Raw genomic sequence first — 21,409 nt, forward strand, 5'->3', positions numbered from 1 at the left:
TCTAAATAAAATAAAGCAAATGTGAACAAGTGCATGCTGCCATGACTGCATAATATACAGGGTGGGCCATTTATATGGATACACCTGGGTGGGCCATTTATAAAGTTGGATCCAGAACGGCCAACTTAAAAATGGTCGCCATGGTCACCACCCATCTTGAAAAGTTTTCCCCCTCCCATATACTAATGTGCCACAAACAGGAAGTTGATATCGCCAACCATTCCCATTTTATTTAGGTGTACCCATATAAATGGCCGACCCAGGTGTATCCATATAAATGGCACACCCTGTACAAGCCGAAGAATACAGCAGCACTCAGTATTGTTCTCTGTTAGAACTGAGAATTTTTTTTAAAAGCATAACAAATAACTTTATAATCACTGCGATGATTAGTATCACAAAAACTGCTTGAGGCTGTGTGCCCACGTAAGCTTTTTTTTTTTTGCGTTTTTAACTCTTAAAAAATGCATACATTAAGCATCCCATTCTTATAATGCATTCCGCAATTTTTGTGCACATGATGAGTTTTTTTCAGCAAAACAACGCATCGTGGAAAAAAACGCAGCGTGTTCATTAATTTTGCTGAAAAAAAAACGCATTTCCAACTATAGTCAATGAGAATGTGGATGCTCCGGGAAAAAAACTCATAAACGCAAAAAAAAAAGTTTTTCCTGGGAAGGAGTCCAGTTTTTCTCAGGAAATTTCTGCATACTTGGGCGCATAGCCTGAATTAGAAAATGAATCACACCCAATATCCATCCTCTATTCCCTTAAACATGGTCAAGGGATTTAATCATTAAAGTAATTCAAGAAGGGGTAAATCGAGAGAATTAGCTTTTCGCACCCCTTCCTTTATCATTTTAACTTGTTCTATATTATAGGTAACTCTCATTACCCCTGAAGGATCTATATAGTGGCAGCATGCAGGTATTACCACCTGACAGAATCCTTGAGAAGCTGTGTGGTAATCAAGCACCATGGAGTGTTGATTAGAGATAAAAATAAGCTGCTTTATGTATGCAGATTCGACATTAAGGGCATTGAATAAATTCAGTTACATTGTCAAAAATATCACCTAGTTCCTCCATCATTTGAGCATTTCTCATTGTTCCAAACATGACCCCTAGAGGGCCAGTTAAGACCATTCCCGATTTTAAGATACCACGGGGTGTGCATTAAATGTTTCTCTTTCGTCTCAATGGGGGACACAGGAACCGTGGGGTGTGTGCTGCTGTCACTAGGAGGTTGACACTATGCATGAAAAAAATGTTGCCTCCGCAGTATACACCCCTCCGACCGGCTGTGGGACAATCAGTTTTGCTTAGTGTCAGCAGGAGGTGGACAGAGGTCTCTCGCAGACCCATGCTTACCTCAGTGTGCGTCGTTCCTTTTCAGGTAACCATGGAGGGATACAGAGTAGATGTGCTACATCTGTATTCCCACACCGGGATTATGATTACGGCGTGTACTGCCACCCCGTATCCTCATGAATCCTGCGGGCAGGACCCTATCCCCTAACACAGGACTCGTGTTCAGGTGGCAGCTCCTGGTCCTGACCTTCGTCTCCCATCACTCGCCGCCCACCAGTGCCTGATGATCGAGAGTGACGCCCTGGAGAAAAGGTTTGGGGCAGCAATCTTTTCATGCAGGTAAACCGACCCCTGTTACGGAGTGAACTGAGAGGTAAGGCGGCAGCGTTGTATGATCTGCTCACCAGCCACTCTGGCTGAATGTGACCCCTGTAATCAGCACTCGGGCTTGCAGCCCATGGCTCTATACTTAGATTAAGAGCCAACACTTACTTTCAAGCACGCGGTGCAGCGCGGTTCCAGCCTCCTCCCGTGGCAGCGTTATTGCCCTGGGCTCCAGCAGGAGCCCAGCACGGCCAACGCCAGATTCCGGCTCCCGGCAGGCTCCTCCCCTGGCTTCCTCTTTCTGTACCAGCGCCATCTTGGTGCTCCAGGAGGCCAGAGCAGGGCCCCGCCCACCACTTCCGGGCGAGGATTTCATAAGGCTTCTAGGCAGCAGCAGGGCTGTTCACCTCGCTCTCTCTCATCAGCCTTCGGGCGGCAGCTGCGGTGGGGACACAGGTCATGGATATGTGAGTACTGCACTACAGGTTGCTTCCTCACTCAGCTCTCTACCCCCAATGGTCGGCACCAGATAAAACCTGTCAGTATGCCCAAGGGAGAGCAGTCTCGCTCCTCCTCCTCATCCACTTCAGTGACCTTGGTCAAATATTTTGTATGTACCAAATGCAATGTCAGGCTTCCTTCAGGTCAGTCCTCGCCACTCTGCTCCGATTGCAGCAGACCTACGGTGTCACCCACGCTAGAAAGTAGGTGCAGCCCCCCCCCCCCGCTTTGCTGCTCAGAGCTCCCACATTACCCCTGGAGCAGGAGGAAGCCACCTTGCCTGCCGCCCAGGGGCCATCCATCGCCACGGGAGACAGTGAGTGTCCAGGATGGGCCTTTTCCTTATCTGAGTCCGTGGCCGACCTTACCAAGGTATCACCAAGCAGCGTCCTTTTGGGCCTTCTAGAGGCCGTAAAAGGTTTAGACAGGACCACCAACCCAGGTCCCCTTCTCACTCCATCTCACCGCCAGAATTCCTCTGGCCGTCTGCCTCCTCCCGGTCCTCATCCCCGGAATCAGGCGAGGCATTATCAGAGACGCACTCAGAGGAGGATTCTGAATACAGTCCAGAACAGTCCCAGGTCAAGGATATGGTTCAGGGCCTCATTGCTGCAGTCAATGAGACTTTTAACATTGGGGACACCTCATCAAAACCTAATGATCAGGTTTTTTCATTTAAGCGTCATAAGCCCCCCTCTAGGGTCTTCGGCTCCCACAAGGATTTCGAGGAAATGTTGGCCAGGGAAAGGGAAAACCCAACCAGGCGTTTTCAGAGAGGGAATCGTTTTGGGATTCTATATCCATTCCCTCCAGATCTCACCGCCAACTGGACCGCCTCCCCTTCGGTGGACCGCCCAGTGTCCAGACTCGCTGCCAATACAGTCCTCCTACTCGCCAGTGGGGCAGCCCTAAAAGATCCCAATGATAGGAGGATAGAATCCCTGGCAAAATCCGCCTTTGAGGCAGCAGCCGCTATATTGTGTCCAGCCTTCGCCTCAGCCTGGGTAGCTAAGTGTGTTACAGAATGGGCCAAACCGCTTAGACAGGGCATATTGGCCGGGGCATCACCAGCGGAACTGGCGGAGTTCGCAGATCAGATCTCTCATGCCGGGAGGTATATGGTATCAGCAGCCCTGGATGCTGCATCTTGCGCAGCTCAAGCATCCAGTAACATGGTAGCCGCCCGGCGGACGGTCTGGCTAAAGGCTTGGCAGGTTGATTTGTCCTCAAATAAATCACTGACCAATCTGCCGTTTCAGGGCACCCGGCTCTTTGGGTCATGGTTAGATCAAATCATTAAGGATGCAACGGGGGGTACAGGCTCCCTTCTCCCTCAGGCCAAACCTCATAGTAACATAGTTAGTAAGGCCAAAAAAAAAGACATTAGTCCATCCAGTTCAGCCTATAAAATTCTGTCAGAATAAATCCCCAGATCTACGTCCTTCTAAAGAACCTAACAATAACTGTAAGATACAATATTGTTACGCTCCAGGAAGACATCCAGGCCTCTCTTGAACCCTTTGACTGAGTTCGCCATCACCACCTCCTCAGGCAGGGAATTCCAGATTCTCACTGCCCTAACAGTAATGAATCCTCTTCTATGTTGGTGGAAAAACCTTTTCTCCTCCAGACGCAGAGAATGCCCCCTTGTGACCGTCATCTTCCTTGGATATTGTCCCCTTATGTACTAACCAGAGATTTGTACAGAGGCAGTATAATGCTCTCATCATGTGTATCCAGACCTCTTTTAATGCACCCCATGATCCTGTTTGCCTTGGCAGCCGCTGCCTGGCACTGGCTCCTCCACATCAGCTCCCAAGAAGCAAGCGCCCAACGTGGGGCTCGAACCCACGAACCTGAGATTGAGTCTCATGCTCTACAGACGGAGCTAGCCTCGTCGATATGTTTTCAAACGTACGGCTCAGCCCTTTCTCCGTACCCCAGCGACAGGCACTTATGCTCAGGGCCCGCAGAGATTGCAAGCACCTAGAGATAGGAGGAAGGTATCATTTTGGGCCACCCCGTCATGGCATTCCCGCAGTTCCAACAGCAGAGCTACCAGGTCAGGGCCGGGCAGAGCCACTTCAGCCTGAGGCCAGCAGGGAGTCCAACTCCCTTCCCAGTACCTCTCCCAGACTAGGAGGCCGTCTTCTCTTCAGAGATGTCTGGCAGAATTCAGTAGAGGATATCTGGGTAAAGGAGGCAGTATCAACATGATGCAAGATAAACTTCAAAGCGCTTCCGCGAGATCGCTTCTTTCTATCGCAGCCACCAAAAGACGCTGCTATGGCTCTAGGTTTTTTTACTCTCTCCTCAACGCAGGAGTAATCGTCCCCGTTCCCGAGTCAAACCTGTTTGTGATACCAAAAAAGGATCGCTCAGTTTGTCCCATACTAGACCTCAAAAGGCTAAACAGATGGGTCCGCTTGCGCAATTTCAGGATGGAATCGATTCGGTCGGTAATTACGTCTATGGAGGATCAGGCATTCCTATGTTCCATAGATATCCGGGACGCCTACCTACACGTCCCCATTTTTCAGGGGCATCAGAGGTTTCTGAGTTTTGCTGTCCAAAAGCAGCATTTCCAGTTTGTGGCCCTGCCATTTGGGCTGGCAACAGCCCCCAGAATTTTTACAAAGATTATGGCAGCGATGGTAGCTATATTAACCCCTTCACGACCTTTGACGCCACGTAGGCGTCATGAAAAGTCGTGCCAGAACGACCCATGACACCTATGTGACTTTAAAGCCCCCCTACAGGTCGGGTGACCTAGGTCACTGAAAGGTCACCCGACCCGCAGATACAGGGTGCTTTGTTCTTCATCACAGGGGGCGTGGCTTCGCCCCCACGTGGCTACGATCGCTCTGATTGGCTGTTAAAAGTGAAACAGCCAATCAGAGCGATAGTAATATTTCATCAATGAAAATTGATGAAATATTACAATCCAGCCATGGCTGATGCTGCAGTAGCATCGGACATGGCTGGAGACCGTGATCCGACCCCCCCCGACTCACTGGGCCGATCGGCCCCCGGTACCTCCGATGTCCCTCTCCGCCTCCCGCGGTCCCGGACCATGGGCGCCGCCTTCTTGAAAATGGCGGGCGCATACGCAGTTCGCCCGCCGGCTGCAATTTCCCTTCATTCTATTTTGATCACTGTGATAAACTCTCACAGTGATCAAAATAGAATGAAAAGTAAATAAACCCCCGTTTATCACCCCCATAGGCAGGATCAACTAATAAAATAAAGAAATTTTTATTTTTCCATTAGGGTTAGGGTTGGAAAGAGGGTTAGGGTTGGAAAGAGGGTTAGGGTTGGAAAGAGGGTTAGGGTTGGAAAGAGGGTTAGGGTTGGAAAGAGGGTTAGGGTTGGAAAGAGGGTTAGGGTTGGAAAGAGGGTTAGGGTTGGAAAGAGGGTTAGAGTGGAATTGGGGTTAGAACTAGGGTTGGGGTTAGGGTTGGAATTAGGGTTGGGGTTAGGGTTGGAACTAGGGTTGGGGTTAGGGTTGGAACTAGGGTTAGGGTTAGGGTTGGAACTAGGGTTAGGGTTAGGGTTAGGGTTGGAACTAGGGTTAGGGTTGGAATTGGGGTGTGTTGGGGTTAGGGTTGGAGTTAGAATTGAGGGGTTTCCACTGTTCAGGCACATCAGGGGGGTCTCTAAACGCGACATGGTGCAACCATTGATACCAGCCAATTTTGCGTTCAAAAAGTCAAACGGTGCTCCCTCCCTTCCAAGCCCCGACGTTTACCCCAACATATGGGGTATCAGCGTACTCAGGAAAAATTGCACAATAACTTTGGTGGTCTAATTTCTCCTGTTACCCTTGGGAAAATAAAAAATTGGGGGCTAAAAAATTATTTTTTTGGAAAAGAAATGATTTTTTTATTTTCACGTCTCTGCGTTATAAACGTCTGTGAAGCACTTGGGGGGTTCCAAGTGCTCACCACACATCTAGATAAGTTCCTTGGAAGGTCTAGTTTCCAAAATGGGGTCACTAGTGGGGGTTTCTACTGTTTAGGCACATCAGGGGCTCTGCAAACGTAACGACGACCGCAGACCTTTCTATCAAAGTCTGCATTTCAAAATGTCACTACTTCCATTCTCAGCCCTTACGTGCGCCCAAACTGGTTCCTCCCCACATATGGGGTATCAGCGTACTCAGGACAAACTGGACAACAACTTTTGGGGTCCAATTTCTCCTGTTACCCTTGGGAAAATAAAAATTTGCGTGCTAAAAAAATCATTTTTTGAGGAAAAAAAAGATTTTTTTATTTTCACAGCTTTGCGTTATAAACTTCTGTGAAGCACTTGGGGGTTCAAAGTGCTCACCACACATCTAGATAAATTCCTTGGGGGGTCTAATTTCCAAAATGGGGTCACTTGTGGGGGGTTCCACAGTTTAGGCACACCAGGGGCTCTTCAAATGTAACATGACACCCGCAGACCATTCCATCAAAGTCAGCATTTCATAATGCCACTACTTCCCTTACGAGCCATGACGTGTGCCCAAACAGTGGTCTCCCACCCACATATGGGGGTATCGGCGTACTCAGGACAAACTGGACAAGAACTTTTGGGGTCCAATTTATCCTGTTACCCTTGTGAAAATAAAAAATTGTGCACTAAAAAATAATTTTTGTGAAGCACTTGGGGGTTCAAAGTGCTCACTATGCATCTAGAAAAGTTCCTTAGGGGGTCTAGTTTCCAAAATGGGATTATTTGTGGGGTAGCTCCAATGTTTAGGCACACAGGGGCTCTCCAAACACGACATGGTGTCCGCTAATGATTAGAGTTAATTTTAATTTCAAAAAGTCAAATGGCGCTCCTTCCCTTCTGAGCCCTGCCGTGCGCCCAAACAGTGGTTCCCCCCCACATATGGGGTATCGGTGTACTCAGAACACATTGAACAACAACTTTTGTGGTCCAATTTCTCCTGTTACCCTTGCGAAAATAAAAAATAGCGTGCTAAAAAATTATTTTTGAGGAAAAAAATGATTTTTTATTTTCACTGCTCTGCTCCAATGTTTAGGTACACAGGGGCTCTCCAAACGCGACATGGTGTCCGATAACGATTGGAGCTAATTTTCCATTCAAAAAGTCAAATAGCGCTCGTTCACTTACGGACCCTGTCGTGCGCGCAAACAGTGGTTTATGACGAGATATGAGGTATCGATGTATTCAGGAGAAATTGCCCAACAAATTTTAGGATCCATTTTATCCTGATGCCCATGTGAAAATGAAAAAACTGAGGCTAAAAGAAAATTTTTGTGAAAAAAAAAAAGTACTTTTTTTTTTTTTTTTTTTTTTCCGAACAATTTGTGAAGCACCTGGGGGTTCAAAGTGATCACTATGCATGTAGATAAGTTCCTTGGGGGGTCTAGCTTCCAAAATGGGGTCACTTGTAGGGGAGCTCCAATGTTTAGGCACACAGGGGCTCTCCAAACACGACATGGTGTCCGGTAAATATTCCAGCATGTTTTCCATTCAAAAGTCAAATGGTGCTCCTTCCCTTCTGAGCCCTGCGGTGCGCCCAAACAGTGGTTTGTGACCACATATGAAGTATCAGTGTACTCAGGAGAAATTGCCCAACACATCTTAGGATCCATTTTATCCTGTTGCCCATGTGAAAATGAAAAAATTGATGCTAAAAGAAAATTTTTGTTAAAATTAAAATGTCCATTTTTTCTTTCCACGTTGCTTTAGTTCCTGCGAAACACCTGAAGGGTTAATAATCTTCTAGAATGTAGTTTTGAGTAGCTTGAGGGGTGCAGTTTTTAGAATGGTGTCACTTTTGGGTATTTTCTGCCATATAGACCCCTCAAAGTGACTTCAAATGTGAGGTGGTCCCTAAAAGAAAAATGGTTTTGTAAATTTTGTTGTAAAAATGAGAAGTCGCTGGTCAACTTTTAACCCTTATAACTTCCTAACAAAAAAAAAAATTTGTTTCCAAAATTGTGCTGATGTAAAGTAGACATGTGGGAAATGTTACTTAGTAACCTCTTTGTGTCACATAACTCTCTGGTTTAACAGAATAAAAATTCAAAATGTGAAAATTGCGAAATTTTCTAAATTTTCACCAGATTTCTGATTTTTTTCACAAATAAACGCAAAAATTATCGACCTAAATTTACCACTAACATTAAGCCCAATATGTCACGAAAAAACAGTCTCAGAATCGCTAGGATCCGTTGAAGTGTTGCTGAGTTATTACCTCATAAAGGGACACTGGTCAGAATTGCAAAAAATTGCCAGGTCATTAAGGTCAAAATAGGCTGGGTCATGAAGGGGTTAAGGGTCAGAGGCATAATATTGGTACCATATCTCGATGATATTCTCGTCAAGGCGCCCTCCTTCGCTCAAGCCCAGGAAAATCTAAGCGGTAGTTTTAAACATGCTCTCCCGGTTTGGTTGGATCATAAACAGGGAGAAATCCCACCTAACGCCAACACAACACCTAGAATTCTTAGGAATGGTAATAGACACCCGCTGCTCAAGGGTCTTTCTCCCAGAAAGAAAGTGGATTACCCTCCAGCAGGGAATTTGCTCTCTGTTGAAATTCCGGCTTCTATCCTTTCGCACTGCCATGAGAGTCCTGGGAAGAATGGTGGCAGCTTCAGAGGCGATACCCTTTGCCCTGTTTCGTTCCAGAAAACTGCAGAGGAACATCCTCCTTCAGTGGGACAGATCCATCTCTTCGCTGGATCGGCCCTTCCTCCCCTCTATTCAGACCAGGGAGTCCCTCAAGTGGTGGCTGACCTCCCCCTTATTCATCTGGGACGGCCTTTTCCCCCTGTCCACTGGCAGGTAGTAACTACAGATGCCAGTCTCCTGGGCTGGGGTGCGGTATTCCGCCACCTGACTGTCCAGGGACGATGGTCGAGACAAGAATACTCACTGTCAATCAACATTCTAGAACTGAGGGCGGTCTTTCTAGCACTTCTACATTGGGAAAGATACCTCAACAACCAGCCAGTTCAGATTCAAATGGACAACGACACGGCAGTGGCATACATCAATCACCAGGGGGAACCAGAAGTCCCTGGGCACTGACCGAGGTATCCAGAATCTTCAACTGGGCAGAAACTGCAATTCCTGCAATTTCCATTCCCGCACAGACAACACGGCCGCCGACTTCCTCAGTCGGGAGGGGCTCGCGGCAGGGGAATGGTCCTTACACCAGGAAGTGTTCCGTCACATATGCCAGCTATGGGGGACTCCAGATGTGGACCTCCTGGCATTGTGACAGAACAGAAGGGTCCAACAGTTTGTCTCAAGAGACCGCTATCCTCTAGCAATAAGGGTTGACGTGCTGGTCATTCCCTAGACACAGTTCAGACTCCCTTACCTGTTCCCTCCCCTTCCTCTCCTGCCCAGGCCGCTAAAGAAGATCAAGGAGGAAGGGGTGCTGGTCATATTGGTCGCCTCGTACTGGCCCAGGAGGGCCTGGTTCTCAGAAATTATCAATCTTCTCACAGGCACCCCCTGGAGACTCCCCAACAGATCAGAACTCCTGGCTCAGGGGCCGTTTTACCACCCGAATTCTCAGTTGCTCAATTTGACGGCATGACCGTTGAAACCACAATACTGAGAGCAGTGGGTTTTTCGGACCGAGTCATTAATACAATGATCCAGGCTAGGATGCCTTCCTCTTCCAGGGTCTATTATCGAGCCTGGAAGGCCTATTTTGGCTGGTGTGAGTCTAGTCACGTCACACCTACGCTCTGTTCCCTGCCATCTGTCCTAGCTTTTCTCCAGGCAGGGTTAGAGGGCGGTCTGGCCCTAAGTTCCTTGAAAGGCCAGGTATCTGCTCTTTCTTTTTCAAAAGAATATGCCTCCCGCTTACAGGTTAAGACCTTTCTGCAAGGAGTGGCACATGCGGCCCCTCCTTACAGATCCCCTGTGGCTCCATGGGATCTTCACTTGGTCTTGGAAGCCTTGACAGGGTCACCCTTTGAACCCCTACAGGAAGCACCCATGTCTTTGTTGTCCTGGAAAGTGGTATTTCTCGTAGCCATCACCTCTATTAGGCGGGTTTCAGAATTAGCGTCATTGTCCTGTCGTCCTCCATTCCTAATTGTGCACCAGGACAAGGTTGTTTTGCGGCCTCCTCCTAACTTTCTTCCCAAGATGGTATCGGCCTTCCACCTGAACGAGAATATAATCCTTCCGTCATTTTGTCCCGCTCCAACCCATCCTCTGGAGCGTTCTTTGAATAAGCTAGACCTGGTCAGGGCGATAAGGATCTATCTGGCCAGGACCGCTCTTTTCAGGAAGGCGGACTCGCTCTTTGTTATCCCCAATGGGGTGAGAAGAGGCCTGCCGGCCTCTAAGGCAACAATTGCCCGCTGAATCAGAATGGCAATTCTGGAAGCCTACTGGGTAAAGGACAGGGTGTCCCCTGCTGGGGTCAAGGCCCATTCAACCTGGGCGGTGGGTGCCTCCTGGGCGGTACACAGCAGGGCATCAGCCATGCAGTTGTGCAAGGCTGTCACATGGTCGTTCGTGCATACCTTTTCAAGGTTCTATAAGGTCCATGCCTATGCTTCAGTGGACGCCAGCCTAGGCAGAAGAATCTTGCAGGCAGCAGTGGTGAGTTCTCCGACCTGAAGGAAGTTCCTGTCTTTTCCCACCCCAGGGACTGCTTTTGGACGTCCCACGATTCCTGTGTCCCCCAATGAGACGAAAGAGAAAACAGGATTTTGGTTGCTTACCGTAAAATCTGTTTCTCAGTCTTCATTGGGGGACACAGCGCCCTCCCATGATTTTATTACGTGTAGTGAATATATGATGACTTGCATAATAATGTCCTCCTACTGCTTTTTCACTAACGGATTGTCTTACAGCCAGTTGGAAGGGTGTATACTGCGGAGTTAACATTTTTTTCATGCATAGTGTCAACATCCTAGTTGACAGCAGCACACACCCCACGGTTCCTGTGTCCCCCAATGAAGACTCTGAGAAACAGATTTTACGGTAAGCAACCAAAATCCCGTTTTCCCTTGGGATGGCACACTACACTTAGCTATCATATGGCTTGGGACATTATTGTAAGGAAAATATTTTTCCTCCCATTCCCAGATTGCTGTTTCTAATCTAGCCAGTGTACATGCACCTTCTGCCCCTCTGGAGATCCATCTGTATGCATTGCTGCTGTATATTATGTATATTCCCTTCGGTAATTCAAACTGAAATTCATTAATGAAAGCAATTGCTATGGAAACTGAGTGTAGTGTCAGTGTAGAGGCACCAAGAGTCTTTTAAATCCGTTGTAACTGGTTTATAATATCGTAATGGTTGGCATTGAGGATCAGTATTTATACTTATGGACATCTAAGCAGCTCCATCACCGTATTGGCCTTCTCTAGTTTCTTCATCTACATGTACAGGGTCCCCTTCTTTACACTGCTCTGTATTACCTCCCGTGAAAAGGTAAGGCCTGTTTCACACTTCAGTTTTTCCTGTCAGTCCGAATCCGCCAAAATAGCAGAAAACGGATCCGCAGGTGGACTGACAGGAACGGATCGGCGGATGTACGGATCCGCCGAAGGGGAAAATTTAAAGGAACCGCGGCTGTGAAAAAAGAAAAAAAAAAATACAGCAGCGGCGATGATGTCGTGAAGCAGTCGAGAGAGAGAGAGAGAAAATTTTATCCAGCAGCCAGACAGAAATGTGTTTTAAATCCGGAAATAGCGGATCCGGACACCAAAAAAAGTTACATGCGCTGTCCGGGCCGCTGAGCGGACGCCAAAATCTTGGTGGATCCGTACAAAAGCGGATCGAATGGACGACCAGCCGTCAAGAGCCGCCGATAATGCAAGTCTATGATGAAAAAAACGGATCCGCCAAGAAAAATGTCGGATCCGTGTTTTTTTTTCAAGTCGGCGGATCTTGACTGATGGTCACAAAAGGAAGTGTGAAACAGGCCTAATTCCTAGACCAATTGGAATCATGTAGAGATCTTTTTAAACTTACTTGCTTGTTGCACCGTAGCATACCTTCACTAGGAAAAGGAGCTTTTTCTGCTAAACTGAGATTTAGCTCTTGAACTGGCACTTTTCCTATGTAATTTTTATTAACTTCCTTATTTGACCAACCCTCATCATATTCTTTAAACTAAAACAAATTATTTGGACATCTACTTATACGGTCTTGGTTTCTTATGAGATTAATCTGGAACCAGGGTTGTTTTGTCCACCCTATGATGGGTAAGGCAGTGGACGTCTTACTTTGCTGTTCTGCCAGATATAGGGACCGCATTTCCCAGCATCTTCCCTGGAATAGATCTTTTTCAGACAGCGGAGTAACAAAGTAAGGCATAGTTTTTGCCGCTATTGGTGCATGTGAACAAATCCAACATTTGGACAAGTTCCAAGCTTGAGCAATGTAATTATGATACTTCACAAATTTATTAGTCAACTGTTTTGACATACCACTATCCCATTGCTCCAGAACTTCATCATCCTGTTTACATTGAACAGACAAGCTGAGTATGAGAAGTGTGACTGGATAGTACTTCCCCAATTTCATTGTCCTTAGTTCTTGTGGAATCTGTTATGGGTGGATCCAGGCAGATTTTCTTTCCAGCTTGACTGATGTTGGCGCGTTCAGCTGCACTTGGTAAGGTTCTTCAAAACCTTCAAATCGAGAATCCAGGCTTTTCCTCAAATGTTTTCAGGTCAACTCCCAGTCTCCAGGCTTGAGATCATGCGAGCCTGACAAGGAGGATGGATCTGTAATAGAACTGAAAACACAAGTATGAATTTGTTGCAATACATGCTGTAATGCTCTTACATAGGCTGTCATATTTGAATGAGAGACCTGCATTTGCTGCGGAAAATACAACCCAGTTTTTTTAGGACCACCAAACAAAATCTCACATGGACTTGTCTTTTTGTTGGAAGTGACCCTAACCGTGTACAGTTCAGTGGGATGACATTCAGTCCATGGTTTACCTTTCTCTGCTATTACCTTCTGAATTTTTAGTTTTAATTTACCATTTAATCTATTCACCTTACCGCTACTCTGCGGATGCTATGGAGTGTGGAATGACAGTTCAATTCCTAGAGCTCGGGTGATCTCTTGACACACCTGTGAAGTAACATGACTACCTCTGTCACGTTCAATTACCTCTAGTACGGTCATGGCCAAAAGTTTTGAGAATGACACAAATATTATATTTTCACATGATCTGCTGGCCTCTGGTTTTTATGTGTGTTTGTCAGATGTTTTTATCACATACAGAAATATAATTGCAATCATATTATGAGTAGCAAAAGGTTATATTGACAGTTAGATTGAGTTAATGCAGCAAGTCAATATTTGCAGTGTTGACCCTTCTTCTTCAGGACCTCAGCAATTCTCCCTGGCATGCTCTGAATCAACTTCCGGATCAAATCCTGACTGATAGCAGTCCATTCTTGCAAAATCAATGCTTTTATTTTGTCTGAATTTGAAGGTTTTTGTTTGTCCACCCGTCTCTTGATGATTGACCACAAGTTCTCAATGGGATTAAGATCTGGGGAGTTTCCAGGCCATGGTCCCAAAATCTGTTTTGTTCCCTGAGCCATTTAGTTATCACCTTTGCTTTATGGCAAGGTGCTCCATCATGTTGAAAAAGGCATTGTTGATCGCCAAACTGCTCTTGGACGGTTGGGAGAAGTTGCTCTTGGAGGACATTCTGGTACCATTCTTTATTCATGGCTGTGTTTTTAGGCAAGACTGAGAGAGAGCCCATTCCCTTGGCTGAGAAGCAACCCCACACATGATTGGTTTCAGGATGCTTGACAGTTGGAATGAGACAAGACTGGTGGTAGCACTCACCTGGTCTTCTCTGAATAAGCCGTTTTCCAGATGTCCCAAACAATCGAAAAGGGGATTCATCAGAGAAAATGACTTTACCCCAGTCCTCAGCAGTCCACTCCCTGTACCTCTTGCAGAATATCAGTCTGTCCATGATGTTTTTCCTGGAGAGAAGTGGCTTCTTTGCTGCCCTCCTTGAGACCAGGCCTTGCTCCAAGAGTCTCCGCCTCACAGTGCGTGCAGATGCACTCACACCTGCCTGCTGCCATTCCTGAGCAAGCTCTGCACTGCAGGTAGCCCGATCCCGCAGCTGAAACACTTTTAAGAGACGGTCCTGGTGCTTGCTGGTCTTTCTTGGGCGCCCTGGAGCCTTTTTGGCAACAAGGGAACCTCTCTCCTTGAAGTTCTTGATGATGCAATAGATTGTTGACTGAGGTGCAATCTTTCTAGCTGCGATACTCTTCCCTGTTAGGCCATTTTTGTGCAGTGCAATGATGACTGCACGTGTTTCTTTAGAGATAACCATGGTTAACAGAAGAGAAACAATGATGCCAAGAACCAGCCTCCTTTTAAAGTGTCCAGTGGTGTCATTCTTACTTAATCATGACAGATTGATCTCCAGCCCTGTCCTCATCAACACCCACACCTGTGTTAATGGAGCAATCACTGAAACGATGTTAGCTGGTCCTTTTAAGGCAGGGCTGCAATGATGTTGAAATGTGTTTTGGGGGATAAAGTTCATTTTCTAGGCAAATATTGACTTTGCAAGTAATTGCTGTTAAGCTGATCACTCTTTATAACATTCTGGAGTATATGCAAATTGCCATTAGAAAAAAATGAAGCAGTAGACTTTGTAAAAATTAATATTTGTGTCATTCTCAAAACTTTTGGCCATGACTGTACACCAAATCTGTACACAACTTCTGATCGTAATTTCCTAGCGACTGAACGTCCATTTGTGCGAGAGCAGGGCCAGCCTTCTGGCCAATTAGAGGACAAATCAATACATTCCAGCACATACCCATAGGAGCCTACCTTTGGAAGCTGTATGAAATCAATTTGTAGTCGCTGAAACGGGTACAATGGTCTGGTGGTGCACTTTGGTGGCACCTTGACTGTTCTTCCCACATAATGGCATGCACAGATTACACATCCCTGTATGAAATTAGCAGCAGCATAATGGAACCCTGGTGCAACCAAGCTTGCTTTACCTGATTTACCATTGCGTCCTTGGACTGATGAGTCAGTCCATGGGCGAGAGAGAGTACATCATGGTGAACAATGCCCTAGGCAGGCAGTACTTACTGTCCGCTCTCCACAGTCCATCCTCTTCTTTAGCATCTGAGTGCTTTTGCCATTCTTCTATTTCCGGTGCAGAGGCCTGATCTTGCAGGTTCTGAAGTAGTCCATCCCCCCTGGACACCTCCACAGTGTATATTTCTGTGGGGAGGGGAAATACAGCAGCATCTTTTGCTGCAATGTTGGCTTGGTTATTACTTTCAGCTTCTCTAGTGCATGCTTTAGTGTGAGCTTGCACCTTGACTATAGCAACTTTCTTTGGCAGTTCCAGTGCTCTGAGGAGTTGAGTCTGCATATTTAATGGGTTTACCAGAGGAACCAGCAAACTTTCTACTTTTCCATATAGGACCATAATCATGACAAATGCCAAAAGTGTAGCGTCTATCCGTAAAGATATTTGCTGTCAAATGCTCTGCAATTACAGTATACACGCCTCAGCGAGTGCTTTCAATTCAGCTTCCTGAGCAGACATACTGGAAGGTATTGCTTCACTTTGTACAACATCATGTTGATCAACTATTGCATAACCTTTGTGAAGTACAACATCCCGGTAAATCCGTGACCCATCTACACAGAGCTCTAGATCTGCATTAGGAATTGGTGTCTCTTGCACATTGGCAATCGGTTGTGTTTCTGCATCCATTAGCTCGAAGCAATCATGCTGAGCTTCAATTTCTTTGTCATTTGTCAGGTAAGAAAGTGGTTCAGGACAAAGAACCTTTTATAGTGACATTTGGAGGTGTAAGTAAAGCCATTTCGTACTTTGTTAGTCTGTTCATTGACAAATGTTTTGTTCTGGCTTGGAGCAGCAGATCCTGTACAGAGTGTGGTACTGGAATATCCAAGGGATTATCTAGCACCAAGTGTGCAACTTTCTCTTTTAACATTTCACAGGCAGCGAGTGCTCTGAATCATATGGGCGCTCCCTTGGCCACTATATCAAGCTGAGCTGAATGGTATCCCAAAGGGCGCTGATTTCCCCCGTGTTTTTGAGTTAGCACACAAGATAGGTCATCATTTGGTATTCTGAGTGCTGGGGCTGAGAGAATGGCTTCCTTCAGTTCATGATGGGCTCCATAAGATGCCCATATTCCGTACAATGCTGCTGCTGCAAAAAAAGACACTTTCGCCTCTTGTCGCTGACCACTGCTCTTCAGCATCGCCGGCTCTCTGCAGTGACTGTTCAGGCAGATAGCGCACACTAAACACGTCATTGCACCCTCTGACCTGAATGTCACCGCTAGAGGACTCTGAAAACACAGCACGGCGGTGGAACGGGGACAGGTGAATATCGCAAGTCCCGGGGGTCTGAACAAGCGGCGGCACAGTCACCTGGGCCCCCATAGCGCGTCGGTGTCCCCGCCTGCTCAGGACCCCGGCACTTGACGCCGGCCCTGTCAGCCACCGGAATACTTACCGAGGCTGCAGGGGAGCGCGCAGATGATTCAGGGATACCTGGGACCTCCGCACTGCATTGGACAACATGTAAGTGGGACCGTGACTCGTGTATATGCCAAAGGGCGTCTTTTTCACCCAAACAAAGGGTGCTGAAAAACTCTGCGTATACACAAGTATATAGGTACCTGTCTGCTCGGGGTACAGAGTAGCAAATCATCCACATACCAAAGCAGTTGCACATCGCCATTCTCAGGGTGCCAGGAGAGAAGAATCCCTGCCATTTGCCTCAGAAAAGTAGCTCCCCCCCTTGAGGCAAACGCATCCAACAACACTGCTTACCTCCATGAGTGAAGGCTAATAGCAGTTGGCTCTCTTCATCAATCAGCACCGAGAAAAAGGCTGAGATATATCAACATTGAACGTATAACATTTGGACTGCATTACTGCTATAAAGAATATGCTTATAAAATTAAGTAGTTGTCCAATTCATGAGATCCCACCAGCGATGATAAGGTGACCTTTCTTCCGTGGGATCCCAAACCTAATATTTATCAAACATGCCTCTCCTGGGCCAAATACCTATAAATCTAAAGGGCAGGAAGGATACGTAAACTTAAACATTGGCCAAACATTGATAAAAATTGTACCCAAAACACTGATGAAACTGTTTTTTTTTGTATCTTTTTTTTTTTTTTTTGCCCGTGTGAAAAATCATGCAAGGCTGAGGCAATTTAATGTTTCTGTTAGAAAAAATGAGGTGAGAAGTTGTTTGCTCCTCTCATTGTGTTTTGTTTTTCTTCCTTATTCAGGATTACAGATGCATTCTTGAAAGCTGATCCACATATTAAGATAGAAGGTTCAGATGGGAATTACTATACAATCTCTGGCTCAGTGGATGACATGGTTGCCTATACCAAGCTCACTGGTGAGGAGGTTTCTTTTTGTGGACTTTAGTGTAAATTTTTTGCGCGTCTTACTGTCATGTAACAATGTTTTATTTATTTTAAAGTATTATAAATTCTAGAGTGCTGTACATGTGAACTTATCTGCATTTTTAGGTTTCATGCATTAGATTTAATGTTTGAAAACTATGACACTGGTATTGGTGTATCATGGACCAGAGTAACTAAATGGCTAAAGGTGCGTTAACACCACCCGATTTGCAGCTTAAATGACTTCTTAAATATTTCCCAGTGATGAGCAGAAGTGCATGTTACTATAGTTTGCCTATGGTGCTCTGGTATGCACTGAGTATCGCTGCTGCTTGAGTGACATGTTTGAATCCCTGTGCCGGATGTTTCGCAGTTCTTATACAAACGAGCACTTGTGCTGATCACTACTATTTACTGTTCAATGGTTATTTAACCCCTTAAACCCCCCCCCCCCCCCCCCCCCGGAGCTTTTTTCGGTTTTGCGTCTTTATTTTTAGCCCCCCTCCTTCCCAGAGCCATAACTATATTTTTCCGTCAATATGGCTGTCATGATCTCAGTGCGGGTTTGACTCGCACACGTGGGGTTAATGTCTGGAACCAGTGCTGATGACTGGCATTTCTGGGGTTAAAGGTTGTGATCCCAGTGCAGGCTTACCTGCACACCTGGGGCTATGATTGTGGCCTCTCCCTGGTTCTGGGGGAGGCTTCTTATAGCCTCAGGACGCTCCCATCCCTGTCAGTTATACTCTTGCCCTTGGCATAGTGTGGTGACCCCTGAGTGTGTTTTTGCTGTGTTCTGGTTGCTTGATAATCTGTGTATGACTCGGTCTGTTCTCTGGATATTGCTTTGGATTCTGCTTGGTACCTTCTATGTCTGTTTGGTTTTGACTGCTGCTTGTCCCTGACTATCCGCTCTGTCTCATCCTTGGTACGTTACGGCTATCTCTGTGTATGAACCCCGTTTTCCCTGACTCTGAGTAATTCTGTAGAGTGTCTTTCCATCTCACTAAGCGGGACGCTAAGCCCCGCCCCCTTGCAGTCACATGACCGTAGGTTCCGTGTCTGCTTGCTAAACTTCAGCATCCACAGGTCCTGTGCATCGGTACTTTCTGGCTGTACCTGACCCCTGTATCCCTACAGTGCGGGTGAGTCCCTGCTCAGCGGAGGCTGCACGCCGGCGCTGACAGGATCCTGACACTCAGGACACGCGCACTGGCTCAGTGAGCAAGTACAGTGTGGTGTTCCTGACAATGGCCATGTAAGGGCTTATTTTTTGCAGGACAAGTTGTACTTCTGAACGACATCATGTAGTGTACTAAAAAACGGAAAAAATTCCAACTACGGTGAAATTGCAAAAAAGTGCAATCCCACACTTGTTTTTTGCTTGGCTTTTTTGCTAGGTTCACTAAATGCTGAAACTGACCAGGTATTATTATTCTCCAGGTCATTACGAGTTCATAGACACCAAACATGTCTAGGTTTTTTTTTTATCTACCGTATGTGGTGAAAAAAAATTCCAAACTTTGCTAAAAAAAAAAAAAAAATGATCTTTTGATCGCCTGTTATTGCGTTTTGACACTTTTCTCACTACGCCATTCAGCGATCACGATAATCCTTTTTTTTTTTTTTTTTTTGATAAAGCGGGCAATTCTGAACACTGAGATACCAAATATGTGTATGATTGATTTTATTTTTATTGTTTTATTTTGAATGGGGTGAAAGGGGGTGATGTCAAGATCCCGCCGCTGACACTGGTATGTCACGGACAGAGGGACGCGACGTACTGCCAACACACGGCTATCACAGGCACAGGGGGGCTTATCTTAGTTATCCCACCGCTGGCACCATGTGATAAAAAAACAGCAAGCTAGTCTTGCCCTGACAATTTATCGCAGGGGGGATATTTTAGGTGTCCCACCACTTTTAACAATATTTCACGAACTGCGGGGATATATGTATATCCCACTTTTCAGTTACACTTTGGAACTCGCAGCTCTCCAGTGCCCCCCTTTACCCTCAGGTCAGTCAGGGAACTACACCTGGGATAATTAGTCGCCAGCTGGCTGCTTCAATGTGGACTGGCCACCCAGCACGCTGCAGTTAGGGAATTATAAACTGCTCTGGCCGCAGCCACCCAGTTAGCTTATAAACTCCCTTTCCGTCAGTCAGCAGTACCTGGGACCCAGACCACACTTCGCCGCCACCAGCTCCGGATTTCTCTGATTAAGATTTAAACTTAATAGAGGGGTTCGAAGCCAACCCAATTCAGTAGCGTAGTTATCTTAAAGGCACGTAAATTCGTTCTTAGAGCATGAAGACAGACTAATAAAGTTATAATTTATTCCCAAAGGCGGGCAGTGATTACAAAGATAAAAAGGTTTTACAAAGTTGAGACATTAGATATGTACAATGCAAATATAAAATAAATGGGATTAACAAAACAGAGATTAACACTTACATTTGCTTAGATGTACTTAGGCTAACCATGTGGGGAAGTGGGGCCAGAGGTCTCCTTGCATCTGGAATCCTGGCAGCACGCAATCTCCAGCAAGAATGACCTCCCAACTCAGTGAGTGTACTCTATAGTCCTGGGTCCAGACATCATAAAAGTGGTGGTTGGGTGATGGTCCTCCCCCTGCTCAAGGAGTTAGAATCTGACTACTAAACTTTTTATAACTATATCTCGCAGAGAGTACCTCATATAAACACGCACATGGTATCATTTTCTTTAGCCTGTCGAAGACAATAATTCAAGACCAAACATGCAGTAATTATGTCACATCGTTTAGGAGGAATCTATTTCTCCGATTCTGTGGGTGCTAGGCCTTTTCAAGAACCACCGTAGTGAAGCTGGATTGGAGCACATCGCAGAAATGTCTGTTTCGTTTTTCTGTCGCGAACGGGGTCCGAGCTATAGTTTCGCTAATATCTCCCATACTTGAATTCGCCGCATGGTAGAGAATAAAGAACATCCTTTCCACTTAGCTAATTGACATTCCTTAGCTGGGGAAAGGAGAATGTTGGCACAGGAAGTGTCTGGTGTCCTGTTACAGATGCAGGCACAGAGCTGCGGTGTGTGAGCTGTGGGTGAAAAGGGGGGGGGGGGGGTCGCAGCTGTGTGACAGGCAGAAGTCTCATCTGTAGTGTAATGCTCAGGGAACCTTAGATCAGAGCTTACAGTATCATTACAGGTGATTTGAACTTTTATATTTTTAATTTTTTTTTTTTTTATATATTTAAACACTTTTTTTTTTTTTACTTTTGCCATGCTTCAATAGTCTCTATAGGAGGCTAGAAACTGGCACAACTCGATCGGCTCAGCTACATAGAGGCGATCAGATCGCCTCTATGTAGCAGAGTTACTGACTTGCTATGAGCACTTACCACTGGGTGGCGCTCATAACAATTCGCACTGACAACCTTAGAGGTTTCCAGGAGACCTCCGGTTGTCATGCTGTCACACCGGTGACCCACGATCACGTGACACCAGGGTTAACGTATTTCCGGCCCAATGGCTGGAAGTGCTTGTTAATTGTCGCTGTCAGCGACATTTAACTAGTTTATAGCCGTGGGTGGATCGCGATTCCACCCGCAGCTATGGCGGGCACATGTCAGCTGTTCAAAACAGCTGACATTTCCCAGGAAAGATGTGGGCTCAGCGCCGGAGCCCACATCAAAGCTGGGGATACCGACATCGGTGTAAAAGGACGATGTCGGTAAGGGGTTAATATGTCTTACACAGTGGTCGGTGCTCATAGCAAGTCAGTAATTCAGCTACATGGAGGGGATCTGCTCATTGCCTCTATGTAGCTGAGCTGATCGAGTTGTGCCAGCTCCTATATATAC

At 46.2% G+C, this 21,409-nt stretch overlaps 1 protein-coding gene across 2 annotated transcripts in view; it reads left to right on the forward strand.

Moving 5' to 3' along the window:
* Window positions 1-21,409, forward strand: part of SAMHD1 (SAM and HD domain containing deoxynucleoside triphosphate triphosphohydrolase 1) — a 138,622-nt gene that overhangs the window by 84,559 nt on the left and 32,654 nt on the right. For both annotated transcript variants that reach the window (XM_073559372.1, XM_073559373.1), the window contains one exon: window positions 17,441-17,556. In XM_073559372.1, coding sequence (XP_073415473.1) covers window positions 17,441-17,556 — 116 coding nt within the window. The remainder of the gene's footprint in view (window positions 1-17,440; window positions 17,557-21,409) is intronic.

The sequence above is a fragment of the Dendrobates tinctorius genome, unplaced genomic scaffold, assembly GCF_039654945.1.
Source record: "Dendrobates tinctorius isolate UK_male_01 unplaced genomic scaffold, ASM3965494v1 ptg000270l, whole genome shotgun sequence".
Lineage (NCBI taxonomy): Eukaryota > Metazoa > Chordata > Amphibia > Anura > Dendrobatidae > Dendrobates > Dendrobates tinctorius.